At 39.7% G+C, this 18,447-nt stretch overlaps 1 protein-coding gene across 1 annotated transcript in view; it reads left to right on the forward strand.

The window, feature by feature from the left end:
* Positions 1-575: 575 nt before the first annotated feature.
* Positions 576-18,447, forward strand: part of LANCL3 (LanC like family member 3) — a 174,604-nt gene continuing 156,732 nt past the window's right edge. The window contains exon 1 of the mRNA XM_049767117.1: positions 576-1,172. Within this exon, the coding sequence (XP_049623074.1) occupies positions 600-1,172 (573 nt within the window). The 5' untranslated portion in view covers positions 576-599. The remainder of the gene's footprint in view (positions 1,173-18,447) is intronic.

The raw sequence follows: 18,447 nt of genomic DNA on the forward strand, positions 1-18,447 counted from the left end.
TTCAAGGTGCCTAGACAAAGCTCAGGGGCTGAGCGACTGCCTTTTGGAACAGGTGAGGCTGCTTTGAGGATTCGAGGGCCCCCCTAGTGGGAAACCAGCCCCTCACCAGCCAGGTGGCTGGCTGCACACCCAGACCCCGGATTCCGGCTGGCTGTCCCGCACGTCCTCGGCCTTCCGTCCGCCGGGCGGGGAGGAGCCGAGGGCGGAGCGGGAGGAGTGGCGCGGGCCCCGCGTGGGTCCTGCCGGAGAGCACCTCGCCCCGTGGAGAGGCGGCCGAGCTGCGGCGGCGCAGGAGGGGGCGGGTTCGGCGAGGGCGCGGCCTCGGAGGGGGGGCACGTCGCGCATCCCCCGCGCTCCCTTGCGCGGGCCACTCGGGAGCCTGCTGCCCCACTTGGCAATCTGCTTCGTGCAGCTTCCTCTTGTCACCTCCCGTCCCAGCCTCCTTGCTCCGTCCTCGCCGCATCCAGCTCCAGCCCGCACAGTGCCTCGGAGAGCGAGCGAGCGAGCGAGCCAGCGCGCGCGAGGTGCTGTGCTGGGCGGCCGAGCGCACCCTCCAGCGGAGCCCCTAGCCTGACACTTGGGGCTGCAAGAGCAGCAGCATGGACACCAAGCGCTGCTTCACCAACCGCTTCGATGACTACCAGGGCAGCCTGCTGGTGGGCCAGTGCGAGGAAGCGGTGGCGCCCTTGGTCACTGCCACCATCGAGCGCATCCTCCAGGAGCTACCTCCACTCGGGGGCGGCGCCGATGCCCGGGGGGCGGCAGCCACGGCCAGCTGCTGCCAAGGGGGGCTTTACAGCGGGGTGGCCGGAGTGGCCTATATGCTCTACCACGTCTCGCAAAGCCCGCTCTTTGCCTCGGCCCGGGAGCGCTACCTGCGCTCGGCTAAGCGCCTCATAGACGCGTGCGCCCGCGCCGAGGAGTGGGGCGAGCCAGACGCCGACACCCGCGCCGCTTTTCTGCTCGGGGGCGCGGGCGTGTACGCGGTGGCCACGCTCGTGTACCACGCCCTGGGCCGGTCTGACTACGTGCAGCCGCTGGCAAAGTTCCGGGCTCTGTGCGCCGTCTGCGCACCTGTCTCCTTCCTCGAGTGCGGCTCCGACGAGCTGTTCGTGGGCCGCGCGGGCTACCTGTGCGCAGCGCTGGTGCTCAAGCAGAAACTCGCCCAGGAGGTAAGGGAGCCCCTGCCGCTGGGGGGCGCTCGCCGCCGACCCTGCCCTGCCCACCTTCCTGCACCCTCTGCCAGAGTAGCAGCCCGGGCTAGTCTCCGTCGTTCTTTGTTGCTCTTCGACGCTGTGGTTTCTTCACTCTCTTGAGTCTTGAGGTTGAGGTCCTGTTTTTGCCCTTCTGTCCTCCTTTTTCTTCCAGGCTTGGTCAGTGGTGATTTCTCGGCTTTGTGCTTTGTGAGTGTTTTACCCTAAACGTGGTATCTCCCTAGATGCCTCTGGGCGCACTTAGTCTTCTGGAGGCTGTCAGTGTGGTCCTTTCAGTGAGATAAAACGCCTCGACAAAGAAAGGGCTTTCCCCTTCCTTTGACGCTCCTGACAAACGCTGAAGCTTATTTGAGTACTGCAAAAGTAATGGAAGTTGGGGGGTACTACCCATACCAGCTTTGCTTCTCTGCCTAATGTGGGTGAGAAGTTACTCAGGTGAGCGGTGGGTTTGCAACTCAGAATGACTGCCCAGCTGTAGGTCTGGCGTGCTGTGTTGCTTTACAATTCATTTCCTCTTCTGGCTCCTGCAAACTGCCTGTCTGATGGGGGCATGTTCCTTAAAATACAAAAAGTGTAGACCGAAGGATACACCGTGGTGGATGAAGACGCATTTGTTGTTTTCATTTTAAAATGCGCAGCGAGGATGTACAAGAGAGCGTTTTTTGAGAGGGCAGTTTTTGTTAATGGATAGTGACTCCCGAGATGAATTGGATTTTACAACTGTCTGTGCTTCTCCTTCACTCCCCCGCATTCTCTTTGCGGAGTGAGTATTAAAGAGAGTGGAGCAATTCCTGTGGAGTAGGGCAGATAATCCTAAGGGATCATTGTAACTAGAACTTGAGAGAAGGCACTTTCATTCATAACCCACTGGAGCCAAATGTTGTTCTAGGGAGGAAGTGACACATTAAACTTGGCTGGCTGAGTAGGAGAGGCGCTTGAAGAAAAAAAAATTAAAGATACACTGAGCGTTTTAGAAGTGTAATTAACTTGGATGACTTCTTTGGAGGCTGACTTGATTTTTTTTTTAATTTGTAGCAGGTGAGGTTGATTCAAGTGAGAAAAAGATTTCTGAAGAATTTGCACTGTGCTAACAGGGCGGCAAAGGTCTGTGTGACAAAGTTGTCTTGAAATAGTTCACTTGGCCTCTGAGTCAGTTATCTGCTAGCACTTTCCCAAGGGCCCTCAGAGTTGTATAAAATCTTTTAGAAGGCCACGGATTATTTACATATCATTTGCATTATATTTTTATCTGCTCCTCAGCCCTTGCAGGCTAGTAGTGGGTAGGCAGTTTCAAGTTTCATTTTGGGTGTGGAGGGGTGGGTTTCTATAAATTTGTTCCTTTTCATTTCCATGGCTTGAGGCATTTTCTCCAGACCAGAATGACAAAAAACTGGAAACTGATCTCACAGGTGGAAACAGATGGAAGTTTTAGGGTTGATCCACAAGATAATTAATTATTAAACTTTCCTGCTAAATCAGATCAGTCTTTTTGCTCTAATCCATTTGGGGTGCTTTGGCCCCTGCTTCTTGGAAAGAAAATAAATTCCAAGGATTTAAAAACAAACACAGACCAAAAAGCATCTCATAACCTGAGCAAATCTGTTTCGGTACCAGCCTCAGCTGCAGGCATGTAGAAAGTTCACTTCAGAAATGCAGAGCAGGTATCAAGCAGGTCAGGTTGGGAGCCTTTGAGAAAACAGGTTTTCTGCACCATCCCCCATGTCCTAGTTAGCATATGACTTTGCCTTCAGTAGATGATACATAAACCTTAATTAAATTGAATTACAAACTTCTGTCTTTTCTCTATAAATCTGTCATTATGTCCTGGGTTTCTTTCTTTCCAATGTCAATTTCCTGTTCACTTACCTCTGCACTTTGCTCAGTTATCACCCTAGTCTGTTCCTCCCCAGGCTATTTGACACATCATTGGCACCTTGTATAGCTGAATGAACAAATCACCTTTTACTGGGATTAGTGACATTACTGCAATGTTCTCTGAGCTGGATTCTCCTACTGAAGGCATTCCATCTCCCTGTGAGAAACCAATCTTCTTTAAAACACTGCCCAAAGTCCTGCAGTGGCTCCCTCTTACCTTTGCTCCAGTCACTTCTCATTTCCCAGTTAAAGTTACTTAAAATGGCTGATGATGCTTCACATGATCTGGGCCCCTGGGTATCTGCTCCCCATTTTGCTCACTCTGCTTCTACCAGACTGGCCTTCTTGCTGTTTCAGGAATTCTACTGTCTCAGGGTGTTTGTACTGCCTGTTCCCTCTGCATGGAACAGCTATTTTTAAAGCTAACTCCCTGACCTTGGGCATGTCATCCACCCAGTTGAAAATTGTAACCCTCACCTGGGACTTCTACCCCCTCACATCATTTATTCTTTTCATCTACTTATATCTTCACCTATTAGAATGCCAGCTCCACAAATGTAAAAAGGTTTTATTTTATTGTGTCTCCAGCATTAAGACAGTGCTAGCACCTATCTTGATACTCAACTGTTGTGTGTGTTGATACAGATTTTGTCTCCTCTATGGCTGCTTTTATTCCCAGTTTTAATGGTGCTCTATATACCAATATTGTGCTTTTTGCTGTTTTTTTAATATCCTTTTTCACCATTAAGGTTCAAAAATGTAAGTTTGATCAATGACAATGAAATTTCTTACAAAATTTCCCTGAAATTAAGCTTAACCATTAAACTAGTGTTTCTTAAGCAGTAATAGGAGTACTTCATTAAACAACACAGGAATCACCTGTGTTAAGTCAAAACATATTTGACTTAACATTGCTGGGATTGGACCTCAGCATCTGCATTTCAAACAAGTTCACAGAAAATTGTAATGCTTCTGGCCCTGGCACTATGCTTTGCATAGTGAGACACTGTAGTGCCACATCAGTGTTGGTATCACACCAAGCATATCTAACAAAGTATGCTTTAACACACCATTCTATGGAGCCTGATATATTTATTTTAAAGACTCTAGTTTAGAATACTGATTACTATATTATGCTTTGTAGTCATTATAAGGACCCACAGGAGATATCTTACTCTGAGGATATAAAAATGGGAAAAGTTGAGCTCCTCCTGGCAATTGTTTAAGTGCTAATTTTTTAGAATATGATTATTTAATTTTGTTGCTCACTTTCTATTTAATTCCCAGAAGTAATAGAGGTTAAAATATTTTCAGTTTATTAAATATATAGAGGCATACACAGACAGATTTATGGAGATGGTAATAATCACTCATTCCAGGTAATACATTTTCATTTAACTGTCTAGGAGCTGTCTAGGAGCAAGTCAAGGGAAGTCAATTTGAGGGTTTGTTCAGCAGACATCCTTTAGCAGAGGGGTCACTAAAGTCCCAAGAAACCAGGCCAGATTTCTATTGAGACTATTCTGCTGAAGGTGGGAAGGTCACAATTAAAGGCAATTAGATAACCTGGTTTCAGGACTAAGGGGGAAACCTAAGGGCTACAACTGGATAATCTTTAAGAAAAGATTTGCATTTCAGAACCTCAGTATTCTCAATTAGAAAATGGATGAATAGGGGTCATAGAGATAATACAGCAGGTAGGGTGTTTGCCTGAAATCAATGGAATTAATCCTTGGCATCCTTATGTACCCCCAGACCCACCAGGATCACTGAACACAGAGCCTGGAACAAGTTCTGAGATACCACTGCTGTGGTCCAAAATCAAAACAGGATGAATCATATCTTCCTCAATATTTATTCATTGAATGAATATTAGATTTCCTCATGTGGCAGGCATCTTGCTAGATTTAATGGTGGAGAAAGATCTATTTAATTGTGCTGTTATATGTCTTCTCAACTAACTGGGGATACCTCAGGAACTAACTTTGGGTGAGTGAAGAGAGTTGGGGTGATGCTTAATATCAGTTGCTGGGGAAGGCTTCTCTCTGTGGAAGTGATGTCCCTGTCTCAGCACTGTAGTAGCTACTTTTAGAGCAAATATTTCAGGGTTAGACTGATATTGTAGTTAGGTAAAGTGTTTGCCTTGCATGTGGCTGACCCATATTCAATTGCCAGCATCCGATATGGTCCCCCAGCCCACAAGGAGCGATTCTGGAGTACAGAGCCATGAGGATGCCCTGAGTATCATTGGCTGTGTCTTCTCTCCCAAAAAGAGAAGACATTTTAGACAAAGAGAGCATCAAGGATAGAGCCCTTAAGGTGGGAAACTGCTTGGAGATTTCAGAGAAATGGAAGGTGGTGTGCATGGCAGAGGATAGGAACAGAGTGATAAAGCTGTTTAGGTGAAATCAGAGCTTGCCAAGTTAGATCAAAGTTAGGAGTTGACACTTGTTTCAGGTTTCAACAGGAAAATGTCACATTACTTGTACAAATAAGACACTGGTTTTCTAGGTGGACCGTGGATTGAACAATAATAAGAGTGATCCCAGGTCAAAATGGTCACAGAGGAGGTCTCAGTCACTTTTATGCAAAGAATACCTTTGTAAATCTAGTGAAATGTCTTGTACCTCTTCTTAAATAACATTTTGAGATGCATTAACCACACAAAGGATTAGTGAGGAAGACAGTTATATCTACATTCAGTTACTACAGCATTTTTAAAAAAAAGTGTGATAGCAAGATCTTGCCACAACCCTAAGGATTATGGTACTTTAAAGCAGTGACGAGAGGCAGTGATATTTTGAGATATCAACAATTGCGCTGTGATATGAATGTATCTGCTGCTTTGATAGGTGGCAAAGTCAGAAGTGCTACTAATGGGTTGTGGTCTGAATTTGTAATGAAAGGTCTTGCTAAATTGTTAAACAGTTGAGGAAATAGAGACATGATTTTATTTTCTCAGCAAAAGGGTCTGGTTCAGTGGTTACTATGATGATTCACCCTAGCTTAAGTGTTTGACACATAGTAGATGCCAAATGAAATCAATGTTAATTCCTTTTCTGTCTACTAATAGAAAATCAAAAGCAATTCCAAACATCACATAAAAAATTAGCCCCAATACAAGAAATTTATCTTCCTGCCACAATTTGCTGCAGCTGTGAAGTGTTCAGGGACCACACCTGATGGAGGTTGAGGGGGCTATACAGTGCTGTGGATTGGATACAGGGCTTTAAACATGCAAAGCATGTGTGCTTTAGCTTCACCCCCAATGACTAAAGAAAACATGATCACAAGATTGCTAATTGTGCCATTAGCTCATGCCTGAGGCAGATAGTTGGCAACTATGTATGTACCTACATAGTTGTTTTTAGTTGAAAATTTTAGAAAAGTCAAATAAAAATATATCTAAATAATAGAAATAATCATTACCTCACAAGGAGCTTAAGCCCTTTCCAACCTTTTTTCTGTTAGTCTCAGTGTATAAATTATCACTATTTAAGACTGTAAGATTACTGCTGCCATGTTATGCTGTGTATTCTCATACAACGGAAATAAAATAGGGTGTAGTTTTTTCTTTATCTTTTCTATTATATCCTTGAAATATTTCCTTCTGTCTCATTACCTAACATCCGATCACATTCCACTTCTCATTTCAGGCAAAGAAGGCTAAGAAAGTTAGTTAGTCCTTTACATTTTAGATTGTTTGAGGGCACATCAAATGGTGCCCAGGGATTACTCCTGACTCTGCACTTAGGAATTACTCCTCGATGTGCTCAGGGGACCAAATAGGGTGCCAGGGGTCAAACCCAGGACAGCCACATGCAAGGCAAAGGCCCTGCCTGCTTTGCTATCACTTTGGCTCCTGGGAACAGGTTTTAATAAGTAAGAAAAGAGGCCAATAGAATGACCATTAGATAATTATCATGTTTGCTCCTCCTTGACATATTTCCTTGGCTATTGTGACTAAATGCTACAGTGAGCAAAGGGATGCAAATCTCTTTTTTAAGATCCTATTTTATTTCCTTTGGATTAAATACCCATAAGTGGGATTGCCGGATCATATGGTACTTTGGATTTTCTTTCTTTCTTTTTTTTTTTTTTGAGTAAATGCCTTTCTGGTTTTATCCTGATTTATATGCAACTTTACATTTCTATCAGCAGTGCATGAGGTTTTCCTACTCTTTATGTCTTCACCCCTACTTGATCTCTCTTCTTTTGTAAGAGAAGGCACACCCAGAAGTGCTTGGGATTGTACCTTGATTTGTACTCAAAGATGTACTCAGTCATGCAGTGCTGGTAAGTAAACCCAAGTCCTCCAATATGAAAAGGATGGGCTCTGCCCATTTAACCATCTCCCCAGCCCTCTTGTTGATTATGTCATTATAATGGGCATTGATTGATTTCTAACTGCTCTGAATTGCATTTCCCTGATAGTTTTACATTATTTGAACCTGTTGGCCATAAATGTCTTTTGGGGAAATTTGTATTTGTTCTACCTATTTTTAACCAAGTTCTTGTTTTATGAGTGGCTTTTTTATGAGTTTTTATATATGTTGAATATCATCCCCTTATCTACAATACATGCTGCAAAATTTTTTCCTACTTTATAGATTTTTCTTGTCATTTTATCAATACTCTCTTTTAGTTTTGGAGCCATACCTTACAGTGTTCAGTGCGTATTCCTAGCTCTGTGCTCAGGGACTATAGTGGTAGTGCTGGAGGACCACCAATGTAATGCTGTGGATCAAACCTGGGTCTACCACATTGAAGGATAGTACTACCCTACCACTGTCTATTAACTTCAGTCCCATTTTGTTAAGTCTTTTGTAGCACAGAAGACTTGCAATTTTAAGTGGTACCATTTACTGATTTTTCCTTTTGCTTTTTGTGCTTTTGGTATCATATCCTAAAATATATTTTCACTTTTTAAAAAATATTTTTATTGAAATGGCTGTGATTTGTAAAGTCCTTCATAGTTAGGTTTCAGACATGCAATGTATCATGGCCAATCCCACCATCAGTGTCAACCTCCCTCCATCAATGTTCCCCAAGTGTATCCTATGCCATCACCTATACCCCTAGTCTGCCAGTATAACAGTCACATTTTTTGTTTTGATTGTTAAAGTTTGGGTTTCACAATTTCACTGTGGTTGACTTTGCTTTGGATATTTATTTCTGTCCTTTATTAATACCATCAATGAACCTGAGACCCCTTTAAAATAACTTTTAAGACCAATTTCAAAAAGGCATTTTCCTATGTTTTGTTGATGTTTTACAGTTTCAGGTTATTTAAGTAAAACCAAAGTTTATTTGAAACTTCTGATGAATAGGGGAAAGAGTGAGAAACACAACTAAGAGAAAACACATATTTCTTCAGAGTAGAGAGCTTCAGTACAAATTTTAGCATTAAAGTATGAAAGAACAGATTACAAGGGGGTGATGCACAGGCAGGCAACACACATAATAGACAGCAACATGTATACATAGGCAAAACATGTATTTGGGCAGCATATGCACCTACAATTTTAGGTTTTATCTTGAAAGGCTTTTAAACTGAAGTCCATCTTTATATCAATTGTAAGATATGGGCCCTGTTCTGTTCTATGAGATCACATATAATTTATATGTTTAATCTTATTTACATAACATATTTTTTCATTGTTTGGGTCACACTCAGTGGTGCTTAGGACTGAATTTGGCAAGCTTGGGTGTCTTGGGAATCAAACTCAGTTTAGCCATATGCAAGGCTAACAATCCTGCTGTACTATAGCTCTAGCTTCCAAACATTCTTAAACAAAATTTTTTATTTACCATTAATATACAGTTTATATGTACATTTGAGGATTATAACTTTATGCCTATGTCTATCAAGACTCATCTTACTTCCAAACAAAATTTCATCACACTCTCAGAATGACCTCTTCTATTCATCACTCCCACCATCCTCCTTTCATTTCTCCTTCTGGTAATCACCAAATTTTTTCTGTCTAAACATTTTTATTGCGTTCTTTCAGTTCACTTGCTTTGGTAATTTATATTATACATATTAGTGGAATCATCTAGTAACTATCTTAACTACTTATTTCACTTGCCATAGGACCTCTAGTTCCCTTTGTTATCACAAAAGACACACTTTTATCTTATTTACCATAATTTTTATGCCATAAGATGCACTCCTCACTCCAAAATATGTGTTGTATGGAGTGATGCCACCTGGAGCTGAAGCCAGAGTGCAGGGGAGTAGAGAATCTAAAAACTATGTGCATTTTATAGTCAGGTATGTCTTACAAAGTGAAAAATATGGTAATAACTGAGTAGTATTCTTTTGACTATATATGTTCAGTCGTTGCCCATTCTTTAGTTAACATAAGATTGATTCTATGGTTTGCCCATTGTAACCAATATGGCTTTGAATGTAGGGATGCAAAAACGTATTTTTACATCCTTCAGATAAAATTTTAGTGATATTGCTGTAATATTTCTACTTTCAGGTTTTTAAGGAATTTCCATAGAGATTGCAATATATACATTCCCATTAGCAGTATATGAGACATCTTTTTTGACTTTACATCATCATTTGTTCCTTGTCTTTTGAATAATAGCCATTATCAGTGGGATAAAGTAATATTTTGTTGTGTTTTTTAATTTGCCTTTCTCTAGTTGAGTATTCATTATTGTCTTATCCTCTGTATGTCTTCAGAGAATTCACTATTAAGACCTTTAGTCTATTGTGGTGTTTTGCGGTTGAATTGTGTATACTCTAGTTTTCCTATTTTCATTGAGGCTCTTCATATATTTTGCATACAACTCCTTGTCAGAAGTTATGTGCAAATACTTTCTCTCATATATTACATTTTCTTAAAGGAAAATATTTTAATTATTTAATATTTAATATTAATATTATTTAATATTTTAATTATTTTAAGTATTTATTGAATACTATATTTTATGGTATAATATGTACTATATTTACTACTTATAGTATATAGTGTGTATATATTGTACTATATGTTATGCAATGCCCTTTGTACTATATACATATATATTTTAACTTTATCTTCAGCTTTACTGGGGGTACAATTGATAAATAAAGTTGTAATATCTTTAAAGTATATCTTTTGTTTTTTTGGTTTTTCGGGCCACACCCATTTGATGCTCAGGGGTTACTCCTGGCTAAGTGCTCAGAAATTGCCCCTGACTTGGGGGACCATATGGGACACCAGGGGATCGAACCGTGGTCCTTCCTTGGCTAGCGCTTGCAAGGCAGACACCTTACCTCTAGCGCCTCCTCGCCGGCCCATAGTATATCTGAACTATGCAAAATTGTGAAATTCCTACCATCTAAATAATAGTTCATCATTTTATATAGTCATACCAAAATATGTTTATTTTTGTTTTTGATTCATGATTATTCCTTGTTATTGGTTTGTTCAAATTTTCTGTTTCTTCTGATCCAGTCTTGTACTTTTCCATGAAATTCTTCATTTGTTTTTGCCAGTCCAGTTTTCTGTTGTATAATTATTCGTAGCCAGGTCTGATTCTTGGTGTCACTTGTGACACCAAATTGTGATACAAATTTTGCCACAATAATTCCAGATTTACTTTGGGAATTGGGGCCATATCAAATCGTGCTCAGAAATCACTCATGATGCTGCTCAGGGGACCAAATGGGGTTCTGACTATTAAACCAAGGTTAGCTGTGCACTAGCACAGTGTTCTCTCTCTAGTTCTACTTCTGATTATGACTTTTTTATATTTTAAAATAAATCTTGCTAAATCCTTGCACTACTTTTGTTTTCTTTAATAGAATATTTATTAGATTTGATCTTTTCTATTGTATTCCTCATCTCTATTTCATTTACTTCAACCCTAAGTTTTATTACTTCCCTCTACTAATTCTATTTTTTGCTCTGTAAGATGCACCTAACCATAAGATGCACATAGTTGTTAGATGAAGGAAACAAGAAAAAATACTCTAAAGCAAATGGTGTATTTGTACTAAAATATTTAATAAACACAACACAAGACACCATCAGGAGACTGTGGCTGGGAACAAACAGCCTGTGAGGCCAAAGTATATTTAAAATACACCAGTCCATAGCTGGTTAAGACATTTAGCTAACTTTTTTTCCATCGGAAAATAAAAATACATTTTAAGTACTTTTTCTTTAATATAAAAAATAAAAGTCCCAGCATCATTCAAATAGTCTTAAACAAAAGCTCTATATGTGATGGTGAAAGTGCATTAACTTGATTATTCATACTACGTGGTATGTCTGCGCAATAAAGGGGGCGTAACATTTCGGATGTCAAGTGTTTAGTATATGCTCTCCACTGCACTCAGGCTTCAGCTCTCAGGAGCGTTCACACCATAAGATGCACAGAAAATTTCCCCCATCTTGGGGGCGGGAGATTGTGTCTTATGGTATGAAAAATACAGTAGTTTTTTTTCCTTTTTCTAATATCTGGAGATGTAATACATACTTGGTTTGAGGTAATTCTTTTGTTGTTGTTGATTCATTTTGTTTTGTTTTGTTTTGGTTTTTGGGCCATACCCAGTGATGCTCAGGGGTTACTCCTGGCTATGCACTCAGAAATCACTCCTGGCATGGGGGACCGTATGGGATGCCTCATGCAAGGCAAATGCCTTACCGCTGTACCACCTCTCCAGCCCCCAGATAATTCTTTTTTCCCCCATCATTTTTATCTTTAAATTATTACTTCCATGTCTAAGAGACAGTATAGAGATTAGGAAATGCCTAGTATGTGTTTGACCTCGGTTTGATTCCAAGCAACACACAGTTACCCAGGTATTTCTGGGTGCAACTCTAGAGTCTACCAAAAACTGCAAAGTGTGGCCTTGTATGACCTCAGCACCTTTGGGGTGTTCCAAATATCTCAGAACCCAGACCTGAGCTGCAACACACCGCTGTCCCTTGCATTGTTGAGCCTCCAAGCTGGGTGGTTGAGAATTAGTGTTATACAAGGTAAAAATCAAATAGCATGAGGAGACATAAAAAACATAAAAAACTTGTTATTTTAATAAAAAATTTAGATAGAAAATTATTGCTCATTGCAGTATACACATTATATACAGAATTGCCAAGATCTGGAGATAAAAATTGATTAATCCCAACAAACTTTATAATTTTTATAGTGAAAATGACTACTGAAAATATCAGAATATATGCTCTTTTGTCATTTATGCTGAAGGAAAGATACACTGCCTGACTACCTCCCTGCCCATTTAAAGACTCTATTATCATCAGAAATTGAATGTGTGGATTTCTTTTTTATTGTGATATGTTTTACAGATATTTAATTTTTTAAAGACCCAAATGGTCTTAAGTTAAGTAATAGCAATAGTAAATGCTTTATTACAAATTCTTTGAAATATGTTTTTTATACTCATAGCACCACTCCCAGTTTAGATTTATTTAACCAAATTAATCTATGTGTTGGAACGAAAGTGATAGTATAGCAGGTAGGGCTATTGTTTTGCAGATGGCCAACCAAGTTTTATTTTCGGTTTCCTATCTAGTCCACCAAAACTCTTTCATGAGTAATTCCTGATCACAAAGCCAGAACTAACCTCTGAGCATTGCCGTGTGTTGAAATCCCTCTTAAAAATTTACTTAATAGGGGCCAGAGAGATAGCATGGAGGTAAGGCATTTGCCTTGCAATAAGAATGTTGGTGGTTTGAATCCCAGCATTCCATATGGTCCCCTGAGCCTGCTAGGAGAGATTTCTTTTTGTTTGTTTGTTTGTTTGTTTGTTTGTTTGTTTGTTTTTGGGCCACACCCGGTAACGCTCAGGGGTTACTCCTGGCTATGCGCTCAGAAGTCGCTCCTGGCTTGGGGGACCATATGGGACGCCGGGGGATCAAACTGCGGTCCGTCCAAGGCTAGCGCAGGCAAGGCAGGCACCTTACCTCTTTGCGCCACCGCCCAGCCCCACAGGAGAGATTTCTGATCATAGAGCCAGGAGTAACCCCTGAGCACTGCCGGGTGTGACCCAAAAACCAAAAAAAAAAAAAAAATGTGACATACATAATGTGTATCCCAAGCTCTTAAATTTTTTTATTTTTTGGGGGGGGAGGGCCACACCTGTTTGATGCTCAGAGGTTACTCCTGGCTAAGCGCTCAGAAATTGCTCCTGGCCTGGGGGGACTATATGGGACGCTGGGGGATTGAACCGCAGTCCTTCCTTGGCTAGCACTTGCAAGGCAGACACCTTACCTCTAGCGCCACCTCGTCGGCCCCAGCTCTTAAATAATTTAAATTGAAGGTACTTAGAGCTTTTTACTTTGTATTTTATTTCTGATATGGTATTTAAGCAGTCCTTAAAATAATACAGATTTCCTTATATTCAGTTTATTTACATCCTTCCAGCTCATAACTTACATTACTCTCAAACCCAAACGTAGTTATAACTATTTAAATAACATGTGGTCTTTTATACTATTGAGAATAAATGAAAAAGTATGCATAGTAAAACTTCTTTTTAACTATACTGAGGTATTTTTTTTTTACCAATAATTGATCCTTCCTTTGTCCTAAAAGAAGGAAGTTTTAAGGTAATTGATCCATTTTTATTGACATTTGAATGTAAAAAATGATATATTGCTAATTTCATTTAGACTATTTAAATTTTTGCTAGTTAATTTCTGAGTTAATTTACTGCTTGTCATGTGATTAGGTCCTATACATTACACAGTATAGTTCTTCCATGTAGCCTGAAAGTCCTTTAATATTCCTATAAGATGGTGGTCTTTTGGTAATATATTTGGACACATGTGTCCAACTGTTTCTCTTCCTGGTTCACTTTTACTGTTTGATCTCTGAGTAGCTACAGCCATTATGTATACAATGTTTGGGAAATTTGGTTCTTCTGAAGGAGAAATCACTTGTCTTCATGAATAAATATGTACCTAGCTACAACTTATTTAAAAAAATATCCTCATTATTTTCTTTGCGGTGTTAATTACTTGGGAAACCTACTCAGTTAATAGAATCATTATTATGGGGCTAGACATTTGGACAAATTGAATTTTCAAGAAGTCATTTGATTCATTCTTTGAGTAAGCTGAACAAAAAAGAGTTTTGTATAAGATCAGACTTCTTTGTCTGAATAGTTTTGCACATTCAATAATCCAGACAAATGACTGATTTTGACAAGATAGTGCTACGTGGGCATAAAGAAACTGTTTCCCAGGTGAGAGGCAGTCTTGTAGACTTCATGAGTGAAAATATAACCTAAATGAGAGGTGGCAAAACAAATATTGGTCATAGCAATATGTGCAGTTAACTGTTACTGTCCTCACATGCTGGCTTCAGTACTTTCATGGAATGGATCCCTCTGGTCAGTGGTGTCCATGGCAACAGAGCAATGTCTATCTTAAAGAGAGTACTGTGGGGATCAACTGAATCTCCACTTTACAATGACTTTGCGAGGGAGCTGCATTTCTATCATTCAGCTAAGGTTGAAGAGATCCAATACCCGACTAAAAAGGATTGTTCTGCACATTTCAATGACATAATCTTGCTATGTGAAAATTTTTCTTGTGAGTAGGAATTGCACATGCATCAAATAATTTCATCTGTTGAGACAGGTTGAATTCTCAATGAAAGCATTAAGATATGGTGGTTAGGAAGAGAACTTTCAGAATCAAACAGCTTTGGGATTGAATCCTGGCTCCACCACTAAGCTGGTTGACCTCAGGCAAGTTACTTAACATCTTTGAGGCTTAATTTCCTTATCTATAAAATGCAGTGCAAGCAGCACCTAACTTTCCAAAGTATACTAAGAAGATCCACTGAGAATGTGCATGTTCTATACTTAACAGAGAGACTGCGAAGCAATTAGAAAAGTCTATAAAAATAAACCATTTTATTAATATTTTGAGTACTATTATCATTGATGTGAAATGATACTTTGCATTACTAAATAATAGTTTTTTTATTTTATGTTCAGCCAGCCTGCCTAACATTTCCTGTAGTGGTATTCAGAGCTGTTATGCCTCGGATCACAACACTATAGCTTTGAGATCTTCATAAAAGACTGGAGGAAAATATTTTCTGCTTTGCCATATGGATGTTAAAGCAAGCTGCTCAGAAATCTGTGTTAAAATAAATTGAGTGGTTTGTCATCACTCCTGAAACTCGAACCTGTGTGAGTTGTCCTCTGCACTTTGCTTCATGTTGGAAGAGGGATGTTCTTTTTAACTTTTTAGGTCTTTGAGTGTTTTGTGGTTTTAATCAAGGAATTCGCTTTACCATGTCTCTGATTTGTACTCTGTGCAGTAAATGACCTAATTAGCTTTAAGGGACTGTAAATTGCCATGCAGGTGATTTCAGAATGTTTGTTTCTTACTTCTTTCCAGACTCTGAGTGACATACTGAAGGAGGTTTTTGCTGCTCATAAGCACTTTGTTACTTCTAAAAATCATTTGCTAGCATGGCATTAATTCAGAATTTCAAACTAAATGGAATAGTTGTGTTTCTGGCAAAATGACGATTTTAAATGAGGTTATCTCAGCACATGTTTGAGATCATGTACATTTGGTAGTTTATTTCAGAAAAGGTTTAATACAAGTAAGTATTGTTTTTATAGTTTTACCAGTTTGTGGGCTCAGAAATTATGTTGTCCTTGCATTAATCCACTTTTCTTTCAATACTATTAGTATCAAATCAGTTATAAATTTAATCCTGCATTCTTACTCTTTTTTACCCCACCAATATATTCCTACATGCATAGATTCAAAAATTCCTCAAACTTTGATAATATTTTCATTGTAATTTAATTCAAAATATTTTGTTTTATGTTAATATCTTTATTTAAACACTTGGATTATAAATATGACTGTAGTTGGGTTTCAGTCATGTAAAGAACACCCCCTTCACTGGTGCAACATTCCCACCACCAATGTCCCTAATCTCCCTCTTCCCCACCCAACTCCCACCTGTACTCTAGAGAGGCTTTCTAATTCCCTCATTCATTCACATTGTTATGATAGTTCTGTGTAGTTATTTCTCAAACTGCACTCACCACTCTTTGTGGTGAGCTTCATGTCATGAGCTGGACCTTCCAGGCCAGCCCTCCTCTCCTTGTCTCTGAGGATTATTTCAAAAATGTCTTTTATTTTTCTTAAAACCCATAAATGAATGAAACTACTCTGTCTATCTCTCTCCCTCTGACTTGTTTCACTCAGCATAATAGATTCCATGTACATCCAAGTATAGGAAAATTTCATGACTTCATCTCTTCTGACAGCTTCATAATATTCCATTGTGTATATGTGCCACGTTTCTTTAGCTATTCATCTGTTGAAGGGCATCTTGGTTGTTTCCAGAGTTTGGCTATTGTAAATAGTGCAGCAATGAATATAGGGGTGAAAAAGGGATTTTTTGTATTGTATTTTTATGTTCTTTTTTTTTTATTTAAACACCTTGATTACATACATGATTGTGTTTGGGTTTCAGTCATGTAAAGAACACCCCCCATCACCAGTGCAACATTACCATCACCAATGTCCCAAGTTTTCCTCCTCCCCACCCGACCCCCGCCTGTACTCTGTACAGGCTCTCCATTTCCCTCATACATTCTCATTATTAGGACAGTTCAAAATGTAGTTATTTCTCTAACTAAACTCATCACTATTTGTGGTGAGCTTCCTGAGGTGAGCTGGAACTTCCAGCTCTTTTTTCTTTTGTGTCTGAAAATTATTATTGCAAGAATGTCTTTCATTTTTCTTAAAACCCATAGATGAGTGAGACTATTCTACATTTTTCTCTCTCTCTCTGACTTATTTCACTCAGCATAATAGATTCTGTGTACATCCATGTATAGGAAAATTTCATAACTTCATCTCTCCTGACAGCTGCATAATATTCCATTGTGCATATGTACCACAGTTTCTTTAGCCATTCGTCTGTTGAAGGACATCTGGGTTGTTTCCATAGTCTTGCTATGGTAAATAGTGCTGAAATGAATATAGGTGTAAAGAAGGGGATTTTGTACTGCATATTTGTGTTCCTAGGGTATATTCCTAGGAGTGGTATAGCTGGATCATATGGGAGCTCGATTTCCAGTTTTTGGAGGAATCTCCATATTGCTTTCCATAAAGGTTGAACTAGACAGCATTCAAACCAGTAGTGGATAAGAGTTCCTTTCTCTCCACATCCCCGCCAACACTGTTATTCTCATTCTTTGTGATGTGTGCCATTCTCTGGGGTGTGAGGTGGTATCTCATCATTGTTTTGATTTGCATCTCCCTGATGATTAGTGATGTGGAGCACTTTTTCATGTGTCTTTTGGCCATTTGTATTTCTTCTTTGTCAAAGTGTCTGTTCATTTCTTCTCCCCATTTTTTGATGGGATTAGATGTTTTTTTTCTTGTAAAGTTCTGTCAGTGCCTTGTATATTTTGGAGATTAGCCCCTTATCTGATGGGTATTGGGTGAATAGTTTCTCCCACTCAGTGGGTGGCTCTTGTATCCTGGGCACTATTTCCTTTGAGGTGCAGAAGCTTCTCAGCTTAATATATTCCCATCTGTTAATCTCTGCTTTCACTTGCTTGGAGAGTGCAGTTTCCTCCTTGAAGTTGCCTGTAGTCTCAATGTCCTGGAGTGATTTGCCTATGTGTTGTTCAATATATCTTATGGTTTTGGGTCTTATATCGAGGTCTTTAATCCATTTGGATTTTACCTTCGTACATGATGTTAGCTGGGGGTCTAAATTCAATTTTTTGCAAGTGGCTATCCAGTTGTGCCAACACCATTTGTTGAAGAGGCTTTCCCTGCTCCATTTAGTATTTCCTGCTCCTTTATCGAAAATTAGGTTATTGTAAGTCTGGGGAACATTTTCTGAATATTCAAGCCTATTCCACTGATCTGAGGACCTGTCCTTATTCCAATACCATGCTATTTTGATAACTATTGCTTTGTAGTAAATTTTAAAGTTTGGGAAAGTTATTCCTCCCATATTCTTTTTCCCAATGATTGCTTAGGTATTCTAGGGTGTTTATTGTTCCAAACGAATTTCAAAAGTGCCTGATCCACTTCTTTGAAAAATGTCACGGGTATCTTTAGAGGGATAGCATTAAATCTGTATAATGCCTTGGGGAGTATATCCATTTTGATGATGTTAATCCTGCCAATCCATGAGCAGGGTATGCGTTTCCATTTCCGCTTGTCCTCTCTTATTTCTTGGAGCAGAGTTTTATAGTTTTCTTTGTATAGGTCCTTCAGATTTTTAGTCAAGTTGATTCCAAGATATTTGAGTTTGTGTGGCACTATTGTGAATGGGGTTGTTTTCTTAAAGTCCATTTCTTCCTTATTACTATTGGTGTATGGAAAGG

The sequence above is a fragment of the Suncus etruscus genome, chromosome X (genome assembly GCF_024139225.1).
Source record: "Suncus etruscus isolate mSunEtr1 chromosome X, mSunEtr1.pri.cur, whole genome shotgun sequence".
In the NCBI taxonomy this organism is placed as follows: Eukaryota; Metazoa; Chordata; class Mammalia; order Eulipotyphla; family Soricidae; genus Suncus; species Suncus etruscus.